Source organism: Citrus clementina, unplaced genomic scaffold (genome assembly GCF_000493195.1).
Source record: "Citrus clementina cultivar Clemenules unplaced genomic scaffold, Citrus_clementina_v1.0 scaffold_8, whole genome shotgun sequence".
NCBI classification, from domain to species: domain Eukaryota; kingdom Viridiplantae; phylum Streptophyta; class Magnoliopsida; order Sapindales; family Rutaceae; genus Citrus; species Citrus x clementina.
This window is the reverse complement of record NW_006262022.1, coordinates 6521204-6533338: the sequence shown is the minus strand read 5'-3', so window position 1 is coordinate 6533338 and position 12135 is coordinate 6521204. Positions and strand designations below refer to the sequence as shown.

The 12135-nt window shown below is 40.6% G+C and overlaps 1 protein-coding gene across 1 annotated transcript; it reads right to left on the bottom strand.

Annotated features, from left to right (window-relative positions):
- Nucleotides 1-3811: 3811 nt before the first annotated feature.
- LOC112096294 lies at nucleotides 3812-5924 on the bottom strand. Its single transcript, XM_024179724.1, has 2 exons — nucleotides 5195-5924; nucleotides 3812-4974 (listed from the first exon to the last, which is right to left on the bottom strand). The coding sequence occupies exons 1-2, from the start codon at nucleotides 5922-5924 to the stop codon at nucleotides 3812-3814; spliced, it is 1893 nt and encodes a 630-aa protein (XP_024035492.1).
- Nucleotides 5925-12135: the final 6211 nt, after the last annotated feature.

The window sequence follows — 12135 nt, the reverse complement described above, 5'->3', positions numbered from 1 at the left end:
TCACGGACCTCAATAAGGCATGCCCGAAGGACAGCTTCCCCCTGCCGAAAATAGATCAGCTGGTGGACTCAACCGCGGGTCATAGTCTGCTCAGTTTCATGGATGCCTTCTCCGAATACAACCAGATACCCATGAACGAGCAGGATGAGGAAAGCACCACCTTTATAACTAACATGGGTTTATTTTGTTACAGGGTGATGCCCTTTGGCCTGAAAAATGCAGGAGCTACCTATCAAAGGTTGGTGAACAAGGTCTTCAAACCATTGATCGGTCGCACTATGGAAGTATATGTGGACGATATGATCACCAAGTCAAGAGAACCGAGGGATCATGTGAAGCACTTGGAAGAGACTTTCGAATTGCTGAGGAGGTACAAAATGAAGCTGAACCCGGAGAAATGTGCATTTGGGGTCAGCTCGGGCAAATTCTTGGGATACCTGGTGAGCCATCGAGGTATTGAGGCCAACCCGGAGAAGATACGGGCGGTGATGGAAATGAGGTCCCCACGAACAGTTAAGGAGGTGCAGAGCCTTACGGGGAAGCTGGCAGCATTGAACCGATTCATTTCACGAGCCACTGATAAGTGCCACCCTTTCTTCCAAATCATAAAGAAAGGAAAGAAGATGGAATGGACACCAGAATGCGAGGAGGCATTTGGACAGTTGAAGGAATACCTAGCCCGCGCCCCGTTACTATCAACTCCGAGAGAGGGTGACCAGCTGCTTTTGTACTTAGCAATCTCCAAGCGGGCTACCAGCTCGGTCTTAGTGAGGGAGGAAGAAGGGAAGCAACACCCGGTATACTACACGAGCAAGGCCCTGGTGGACGCAGAAACCCGATATCCACCAATGGAGAAGTGGGCGTTGGCTCTGATAACAGCAGCACGTAAACTCCGACCATACTTCCAAGCCCACCAGATCGTTGTAATGACCGACCAGCCACTTCGGCAAGTACTCCAAAAACCAGATGCGTCTGGTCGGTTAGTAAAATGGTCCGTGGAGCTGAGCGAATTTGACCTGTCCTATAGGCCCCGAGGAGCAACCAAGGCCCAAGCCCTGGTAGATTTTATGGTGGATTGTGTTGAGCCGGGGGAAGAGGTCCAAGAGGAACAACCGGAGGAGCAAGAGGATTCAAAGGGGACATGGCTGGTAATGGTTGACGGGTCATGTAGTGAGCAAGGGTCCGGAGCAGGAGTGGTAATACGGAGCCCAGAGGGAACCGAGATAACATATGCGGTGAAGTTCGAATTTCAACTCACAAACAACCAAGCTGAGTATGAAGCCTTTATCACCGGGCTCGGACTTGCACACGCTCTCAGAGCAGAAAGAGTTGAAATTCGAGCAGATTCCCAATTGGTGTGTAATCAGCTCAATGATCAGTTTCAAGCGAGGGGAGAAAAGATGGGCCTTTATTTGAAGAAGGCGAAGTAGATGGTTAGGCTTTTCCAAGCAGTGGAGGTAAAGCAGATATCCCGGAATGAAAATTTCCGAGCAGATATGCTGGCTAGGATGGCAGCCATTGCAGACCCAAAATTACCGAAATCGGTTCCATTAGAGGTAAGGACCTCACCAAGTATTGAGGAAGAAGCAGAGGTGATGAGAGTAAGTATTGGAGAGTCCTGGATGGACCCGATTCGCGCATATGTCCGCGATGGAGTTTTACCAGAGGACAAAAGGCAAGCAAGGAAATTAAAATGCCGAGCAGCAAGGTATACGCTACTGGATGGAGTGCTGTACCGCCGAGGGTTCACCTTGCCCCTTTTGAGATGTTTGGATGATGAGGAGGCGGATTATGTGCTGAGAGAGATTCATGAGGGAATATGCGGCAATCACTCGGGAGCAAGAACTTTAGCCTTCAAGGCACTCCGGCAAGGATACTTCTGGCCAACCATACACCAGGACGCCAAAAGGATGGCAAAGAATTGTAAAACATGCCAAAGCTTCTCCGAGGTTCCTGCACAACCCCCGGAAAAGCTGACGGCGATGACATCCCCATGGCCTTTCGCCCAATGGGGAATCGATTTGATTGGTCCATTGCCTAAGGGACGAGGAGCGGCGACATATGCAATTGTGGCAATAGATTACTTCACCAAATGGGTGGAAGTAGGAGTCCTCAGCCAAATCACAGAGAGGAAGACAACAGATTTCATTTGGAAAAATATCATCTGCAGATATGGGATCCCCTACGCCATCATCACAGACAATGGGAGGCAATTTGACAACGGCAACTTCAGGGAATTTTGCCGAAACCTGGGGGTGGACCTGAAGTTTTGCACCCCCGCACACCCCCAGGCAAACGGACAAGTGGAAGCGGCCAACAAGGTGATAAAGAAGCTCCTAAAGACTAGATTGGGAGAGAAGAAGGGAGCTTGGGTCGACGAGCTAGCAGGAGTACTGTGGGCCTACAGGACAACTCACAAAACCGCCACAGGAGAAACACCGTTCGCTTTAGCCTTTGGTCATGAGGCGGTAATCCCAGCAGAGATTGGAGTGGGAACACATCGGACGGAATATTTCATTGAGGAGCAAAATGACGAGCAGATTTGCTTAAGTCTGGACCTGCTGGAGGAGAGAAGGGAAGGAGCAGCACAGAAAGTGGCCCAGTGCCAGCAAAGGGTCATGCGTTATTACAACAAGAACGTACGCGTAAGGCAGTTCCGAGCAGGAGATTGGGTACTTAGGAGGGTGAACCAGAACACCAGGAATCCTAACCATGGCGCTCTTGGCCCAAAGTGGGAAGGTCCGTACAGGGTGATACGAGCCACTGGACCGGGAGCTTATAAGTTAGCGTACCAGGATGGACGAGACGTGAAAAGGTCGTGGAACGCCGAACACTTGAAGAAATATTTCCAGTAAGCAGAGTCCTCTACTGAATTCCCATTTTGATAAGTTATTTCTGTTAACCGCATGACGGCTTGATGCGCATGTAAATATTCAGTAGTTTTGTAATACACTCAAATTTGAAATAAAGATGAATTCAGCACGAAATCCCTTTGCTAACAAGCTCAACAAGAATTTTACTAAGGCCAGCGAGTGCCTATTTCTGTTCGGTCAGTGAAGACCAGCAGCTAATTTTCCTAAGGCCAGCGAGTGCCTATTTCTGTTCGGTCAGCGAAGACCAGCAACTAATTTTCCTAAGGCCAGCGAGTGCCTATTTCTGTTCGGTCAGTGAAGACCAGCAGCTAATTTTACTAAGGCCAGCGAGTGCCCATTTCTGTTCGGTCAGTGAAGACCAACAGCTAATTTTCCTAAGGCCAGCGAGTGCCTATTTCTGTTCGGTCAGTGAAGACCAGCAGCTAATTTTACTAAGGCCAGCGAGTGCCCATTTCTGTTCGGTCAGTGAAGACCAACAGCTAATTTTACTAAGGCCAGCGAGTGCCTACTTCTGTTCGGTCAGTGAAGACCAGCAGCTAATTTTACTAAGGCCAGCGAGTGCCTATTTCTGTTCGGTCAGTGAAGACCAGCAGCTAATTTTACTAAGGCAAGCGAGTGCCTACTTCTGCTCGGTCAACGAAGACCAGCAGCTAAAGCTTCGAAAATTCCACTAAGGCAACAAAGTGCCTGTTTCTGCTCGGTCAACGAAAGACCAGCAGCTAATTCTACGAGAAGTTTACTAAGGCAAGTAAATACCTACACCTACTCGGTCCACTAAGAAACCAGCAGGCAAGATCAGATAAGTCGTGCAATTATTTTGCAGAAGCAGTCTATGAGTAGACATTAAACAAGGGAGCCAATAAAGAACATCTAAAAATTTATTAATGTTCAGTTGGTTACAAAACTAATGAAAATCTAAAGTCTATACAAAAATAGACCTAAGGGTTAGGAGGGACAGCGGCTTCAGCAGGTGAAGGATCTGTTGTCCCGGGAGGTGGGAGGTCAGCAATCTCGGGAGGAGGGGGCACGGACCCCTGTCCCACTTCAAAGACACGCAGCCCAGCTTCTCCCTCCTGCACCCCATCCGAAGGAGCATCCACCTGTTCCTGCTCACCTTGCTCCTTATCTGCTTGGTCGACCCCCGCCATATACCGCTGCACTCCGGCCTCCAGCTTGCTCATGTCCAGCTCGGGATATTCATCCTTAAGCACAGACATGATACACTTATAGGAGAAGGCAACCCCAGAATCATACTCGGCATCCAGCCGGTCGTCCACATCAGCGGATTTGCCTTTCTCCTCAGCCAGCTGCTCACCCAAGGATTTAATTTCCTCCTCAAGGGTGGCCCTCAGAGTATCCCTTTCAACTTGAGTAGCCTGAAGATCAGATCTCAGGTCACCCAACTCGCCCTCAAGCTGGGAGGAAGTGGACTCAGCAACTGCAACTTTCTCCTCTAGCTCCATATTCAGCTTGTTCAGCTCAGCCAGCTTCTCCTTGGAGCGATCAGCAGAGTCAGCCTTCTTCTTCAACTCCTGATTGTCGGCTTGAAGCTTCTTCTCATGACGCGCGGACCCGGTCTTGTAGCACGAGACCATTGTGGCCAGCCTGAAGGAAACTCTCTGAACAGAAGCAGCCAACTCGGAGAGGCTCATGCTCTCGATGTCCTTCACCATCTTGGGCCCAACCGATCTTTTATAGTCTTTCTGATATGGACTCAGGTAATCACCTTGATCCCGAGACGGGAGAGGAGAAGATCGGTCCCCAGACTGCAAGCTGACCTCAGGGCCCTTGTCGGAGGTTTTATCCCCACCACTCTTACGAGGTGGAGGAGGAGGCAGAGCAGGAATAGGCGCCTTAGAAGGACCAACGCTAGGTTTCTTCGGAGGAGGAGGAGGGTTGCTAGAGCTGCTCGGAGCCCGACCACGCTTCCTGCTCATCGCGCTGAGGATCTTGTTATCCATTCCAGCGGCTAAATCCACTAGGCCCGAACCGACCAGGTTTGTTGGAGACAGGAGGTCTTGGCAGGTAGAAGCGTTCACCAGAGCAGTTTCCACCTGAAGCAAGGGTCGATCTTCAAGCCCCCCGATCAGACCCCACGACTCTGAAATAGCACAAAAGGTTAAAGAACCCAATAAGTAGCAATTTAATTAAGAATATAGGCAAAAATGAGCGACCTGGGGTGACAAAATGGGTGGGAAGATAAAGATCCCCACCAAGCGACCGAAATGCTGGGCACCATTTCCCTCCAGCAAAGAAGAATTTGTTCTTCTAATTTTTGCAAGAAGATGGAAACCCAGTGATCGGTTTCCTCTTTGCAGAACTGGACATAAAGTAGTACCAGCCCGCCTCCTTCGGGCTACTCCGCAGCTGATACAGATGTTTCACTTCAACAAGGGAAGGCTCCTCCAACCCGCACCTCTCCCACAACACAAACATTGCCGAGAGAACCCTCCACCCATTTGGGTGTAGCTGACCTGGGGCCAGGTGCATACCGCTCAGTATCTTAGCAAAATAAGGTTGGAGGGGCAGCCGAGCTCCTAGTTTGAAACTCTCCAAGTGCATCGTCACATACCCTTTCGGAGGCCGACTGGGGACATCCCCTTTTCCAGGAACTACAAGAAGAATCTCGTTGGGGATATTGTAGAGATTCCTAAGTTTAAATAAATCGGTGGGGGTAGTGGCGCAAGCCAGGAAATCAATAGGGTAGGAATCAGCCTCCACCCTATGACCTAGGTGCCTTTTCTGAGCAGGTCGGCTCGGTCCGGAGCTGCTTCCCTCACCATCACCTACTCCTTCAGGGAACCCAACCCCACCAGAACTGTGATTCTCACCAGAGCCCGACGCAGGTCCACCTCTATTCCCTACAAGCTCTAATTCGGGGGAAGGAGAGATAACCAAAGGGCGTGGGTATTCAAGGGTACTCCTGCCATGGGAATGACCTACACTACTGGAGGGTCCTAAGTTATCAGTGGGTATTGGCACATCGAAGCCTGAGTCCCCTGACTCTTCATCACCCTCATCAACAATCAACTTCCTCTTCCGATTTGACATACCGGAATCCCAGAAAGGAAACAGAGAAAACTCGAGTATATGGACACAAAGAAGGCAACACAGAACCCAATCAACAACAACCAGAGGAGAAGTTAAAAGGACTATACCTGGAATAGACTGACACTGATAGCGCCGCCGTGACACAGAAAACACCCGGCTAATGGATACTCCGGACGCTGGAAGTGTGAGCAAAGTACAGAGAGAATTTGGTTGACGGCGGAGAAACGAATAACAAAATGATGAAGACCCCAGTTTAGGGATTTAAAACGAAAAGGGGAAAAGGGAAGCATTTAAGTGATGGGATATGCCAGCTCACCCCCCCCATATATCGAGGATGGATAGCCCGTCGTTTCAAATTTCAAATACGAAGAGTCTGGAGATGCCGCGTCACCAACCGTTACAAGGGGCCAGGTTAGATGTAAGCCCAGATATGCTATGTACAGGTCACTTAGGCCCATGCTCAGATCGGGGCCTCCTCAGTAGAAAAATAATACATCAGGTCAGGCCCGTCTCAGTAAAAAGAGGGTCAGATGAGAAGCTCCCTAGGCTGGTGTGATTTGACCATCAGTTTCTACTCTTAACTCATTTCACTCGCCAGACCAGAAACTGGGGGACTGGTGTTGAGTGCATGAAGAACACCAGGTCGGCCATGCAACTAGTTCCATCCCAGAACGGATTGCTTCATCTCTTATATACGAGCAGAGCATGTGTGCAAGCATGAGCCGATCAGAGGAGAGAACAACCAGGGAAACATACCGACCAGAAATATATGCCGAGCCAATACTCATCCCCAGGAAAGCGGGAACACGATCCCACAAAACCGCGGTAGTTGCGTTTCTCCCAGAACGGTTGAAGGACACGCGAGATCCACGTTTGCCCACAATCTAACAGTTAGAGTCCCATGAGGGGCTACCACCACCCGAAAAAGGAGGAATCAGGGGCAAACGGAAAACGTGGGACAAAGGGCGGCTATAAAAGAGAAAGACATCGAAGAAGATAAGGAGAGAAAAAAGAGAGAGAGGGGAAACGCTGCCAAATTGCAACCAGGCCATTTCCTTACAAATTTCCTGAAATCATATTACACTGTTTTCCCGTAAACACCTTGTGCTAACTTAGGCATCGGAGGGTTTACGCCGGCAAAACCACCGGCGTCTCTGATCCGTTTTTGGTGAACGCAGGTCTAGCGAGGGAAAAGAAGGTGATTCCAGCCTGAGTGGTTCGAGCAACAGTCAATAACGTAAACGTTGGTGAAAGAATCTGGTCGGTCTAAGGACGAGCAGATTTCAGCATCAACAGTTAATTTTTTATAATGCTCTATCAGCCTTCATTTTCTTTAGCATTTTCAAAAAGTGACATATCCTAAATGATGTGGCACATAATTTAGTTTTGATTTGTTGGTAATGTGACGATGATAAGTCAACTATTACTAATTGATTGGTGCCATTTCATTTGGCATACCAATTTTGTAAGGCTATCGTTACTCCTTTTTTTTCATTCATAATATTTGTAATTGAGTAATGAAAAACATACAAAATTTGGTATAAAGTTTTATCCTAAATAATGTGATACATGACATGTTATTCATGATAGTGTCAAAAGTCTATTAACTTGTATCCCAGTTTCATAAGTATATTATTACTTTCTTAATTATTCTTTGACGGTCTTTTTTTTTTTAAATCGATTTGGATATTTGATCTCTGAATCTGAATGACATGTTTATTTTTTTCTTTTTAAATATGAATCCAAGAATTAAGTTGTTTGCTTTTCTCAAATTAAGGAAGTCTAAAAATCCATACTTTTACATTTTTACCTTTATAAAATTTTAAATAATAAATAAAATTTTGTAAAAATTAAAAAATTCTTATTAATATAAATCCCAATCATTGCGGGTACAAACAATGTGATGAGGGTTAATTGTAGGATTTATGTAAATGAAATAATTAGGCATGGCATTTCGAAAATAATAATAGTAATGAGGCACGGATGGTTGAAAAAATTTGACAAACTAAAGTCATTTTGTTTTAAAAAAAATATATTTGAAAAATTGTCTGAAATAATTAATTCCAGTAACATTAAGTATTAAGCGAAAAGGCCCAAAACCAAACCCCCTGTCCGCCTCCTCCCCCAACGCGTCTCTAATAGAGCGTCCAGCTATGCTGTCATTGACGCTTCCAACCCCAGTATTTTGGCTTAATTGTAAATCAGCCGTTGGATTTAAGGCATTCCAATTTAACAACGGTACTGGGATACCAGCAAATCCAGTGCGGTGAATATTATATATAAAAACTTTCCCTTTTACTAAACAAAATCTACAAATCTAAATTAGAAACCCACTCCTAAATCTCCAAATATAATTTTCATCAAAGTTCACTAACCATCGAAAATCCAACCTAATCAGACTTCATCAAATGAACAATTCATTCCTACGTGCAACAGCAATCAAAGGCCTGACTTTGGTCGAATTGTCGATGGTTTTGGTGCAGGGTCTGCAAACTCATATTGAGAGATGAATCCTAATGCACAACACTATTTTGGTGTAACACCAACACTAAAAATGTACCTTTTTCACACTAAATTACTATTTCATCTCCAACCCATTTACACCAAAAAGAATATTCTTCTTTTTATTCCTTTAATTCTCAAGATTTAATTCAATTAACACAATAAATATTACTATTATTATAGATAATTAAGTAATAAGTAATTTTATATCGATTAACAAAAAAATATAGAAAATTATTAAATTTGCATTTAATTAACTAAATTAGTACATTATAAAAATTAAACATTACATTAATATAGAAAAATACAATAACAATAATAAGTGCATTATGAAAATTAAACATTACATTAATATAGAAAAATACAATAACAATAAATAACAACAATAATATAGAAAAATATAATACAATAACAATAATACTCTAGTTATTCGAAATAATATTGACCAATATTTTGATAATATTGGAGGATCTAATAATGATCTCCCACATTACTAAATAATTGTTCTATTTATGCTAGTAGTAGTAGCTTTTTTAATTTGTGTTAATTTAATTTTGTAATATGTAATCTAGTAATTAATGTTATTGGCATTTTATTTTTATTATTAATTTTTGTGTTGAATATTTTTTATTTAAAATATTAGTATAATATTCAAAAATTAAAAAATGAAATTAAAAAAATAACAAAAAATTATAATAATAACTTAAATATTATATAAAATAGGACATATATGTAAATAAGATAAAGTAATAAGGATATTTAAGATTTTTTTTCCCTAGCACCAAATATGGTGTAATGAATAGTGTTGCACCATATTTGGTGCAATACTAATCATTATACCATTTTGGTGTTGATTTTGGTGTTACATTGGAGAAGCATTTTACACCAAAAATGATGTAAAAGGTGATTTGGTGTTAGATTTAGTGCTACATTGGAGATGCCCTAAATCTTGAGAGTTGAACTTCGGTTATATATAATTTAAATGAAATATGATTGCCCCACTTATGAGTTTATAGAACTTTTTTTTTTAATTGGCCATTTTTGTTTGATTTCACTATTGTTTGGGATTGGTAATTGTGGTATATTGTCTAAAAATTTAATTTTGTATGTCTTGATGGTCAAGAATTTGAAATTTAAACTTTTTTTTCTTAATTGAAGGGGTGATTTAAGACATACACAATCTGATTGAAGATATTAAGAAATTTGTAGTATGTAATTTGGCTGGAAGACTTTCCAGCAGCTATTATTAATGTTTGCTTTTAATTTATACAATTTATTTTCTTTAAAAAAAATGTTACTTAGAACCATTTGCTGCATATATTATGCAATTAGTTGTTAGGAACTCTTACTTGCATCGAACCAGCTTTTGCGTTTATCATTCAAAAGCTGTTACTCTTATGGAAACTTTGTTGCATATATTCAGCAAGTAATAGTTCGCAAGCTTTCATTAGTTAGTTGAAACTTTTAGCTTAAGAGATAAAATGGTTGTTAAATGGTTGCTGAGGTATCTTAGGGAACCTCAAACAGAGGTGTGCTATACAAAAAAGCGGAGGATTATACAATCAACATTGAGAGATATGTTGATTCAAACTATGTAGGTTATGAGGATGAAAGTAGTTCACTGACAGAGTACCTGTTCAGGGTAAAAAGTAATACAGTAAGATAGAATCTTGAAGTCTATTCTGCAATCTGTGATAGCTCCATCCACAACCGGAACTGAGTATGTCACTTTGGCAAAAGTAATGAAGGAGTTAACCTGGTTAAAAGGATTGATTAAGTAAATGGTGTGAGATTTGAGCACTGTTGTGTGTTTTGTGATAGCCAAAGTACGATAGATTTGAGTAAAAATCGGCTGCATCACAAGAGAACAAAATCAGTGTAACCTCTAAAAATCAATGTATTTCCACCGTAAAATCCTTGACAATTAATAAACTCAGGAAGAGTGTGTTTGTCTCGTGGATTTAAGCCTAATAAAGCACATAAATATGTGTGTTATTCTCTTTACTGTTTTTGTTCTTATCGGTTTTTTGTTGTATATGACTCTTTTGTGGTGTTTTTTATATTTGTTTCACAATCAACGTTACCTAAGTGTACCCAAACTATGACAAAGTACTCAAGATCTATCCTAAACAATTAATTTGGCTATGATCCTAACAACTGCCGACTTATTGGGTAACTAAAAATTGTTGTATGTCTACAAGTTGTTTATTAGCTAATAACCTATAATTATCGACTTAGGTTCCGTTTGGTATAACTTTTCAAATATAATTTATTTAAGTAGAGATTTTATTAGTAAAACTTTTATAAATAGGGTTTTTATAAAAAAAAAATTAGTTATTTAGTTATCAATGAGAGCTTTTATTAAAAAATGTGAAATTACTTTAATAGATAAGTTGTTTAAAGTTATGTTATGAAGAAATGAAATAAGATTATAAAATAAAGAAAAGATATTTTAGACATTTTAATACTTTAAAAAAATTCTAAACCTCTACTCTTAAAAGCTTAAAATTTAAGTTTTTACTAATAGAGACAAAATAACTTATTTAATCTTAAAAAGTTCTACTGAAAAGACAACCAAACAACAAGAAAAAATTTGAAAAGAATTTATGAGATTAAATAAACACATATATCTATTAGATAAGGTATAACAAATAAGCATTTATTAGGTAACCCAAAAACTGCTGCATGTCTAAGAGCTTTTTGTTAGCTAATGACTTTTCATTACCGATAACTCAAAAAATACTGCGTTTATAATCCTTAGACGTTGAATATTATCCAACAATTGCTTTAGAAGAAGACAAGCAAGGGGATTTTTGCCGCATGTGCAACGTAGTCATAGCCTCTAATATATACTCTTTCAGAGAATGTTTAGTATTGTAGTAGATTCACAAATAGTCATTTTTTAAAATAATTTTAGACCCGTAATTGTTCGAGTTGATAAGTAAATTGCTTTGGGTTCTTTTAAACTCAATATATATAGTAGTAAATATCCCTCTCTCTCTTCTTTTTTTCAAATAGAGACAATGTGATTATTGAAAGTTCTCCCCACAACATCTTCACCAGTACATTTCGACTTTAAATTCATATCATTATTTGGATTGAATGCATCCAATGAATAACAAATATAATCATCATTTAAATGAAAAAGGCTATATATATATATATGCTCTTCTTTTAATTGATATTAAATATTTTTGTTTTTAATATCCTTTGATCAGTAATCAAATGTTGGTTTTAGTTTCTTTCTTTTGCCTTTAGACATTCATGTGAATATGTGATGAACAAAGAATCTTTACATTGACCCAATGAACAATTGTTCATGAAATCTAACACGTAATACTATTTAATTAAAATAGAGTTTATATTTACAATAAATATTTTTGAGTACTGCTAAGCTTACTTAGTTGGGATACTCAATAAGTGTAGCATTATTGATTTTTTTTTTTAAATAATGTTGCTGTTTCATATTGTCATTCAAGCTTTTGGGAAGGCTACTAAGCGATTTCTATTAGAATTAGCATATAAAATGTAAATGTGGTTTTGTATATAATTTTGTGACATTAACAGTAAAAGTGTGGATTACTGATATTTAATTAGAAAAACTTTTCAAAATGGCAACGCAATACATGTTAACATCATATGATGTTACTATGAATTAATAACAACAACAACAACAACAACAACAACAACAATAATAATAAGTTAACAC

Coding starts and splice junctions, on each gene's coding strand:
- LOC112096294 (XM_024179724.1), bottom strand. CDS start 5,924: ATGTCAAATCGGAAGAGGAAGTTGATTGTTGATGAGGGTGATGAAGAG. Junction 4,975..5,194: donor CTGGTACTACTTTATGTCCA/GTTCTGCAAAGA, acceptor GTGCTATTTCAG/AGTCGTGGGGTCTGATCGGG.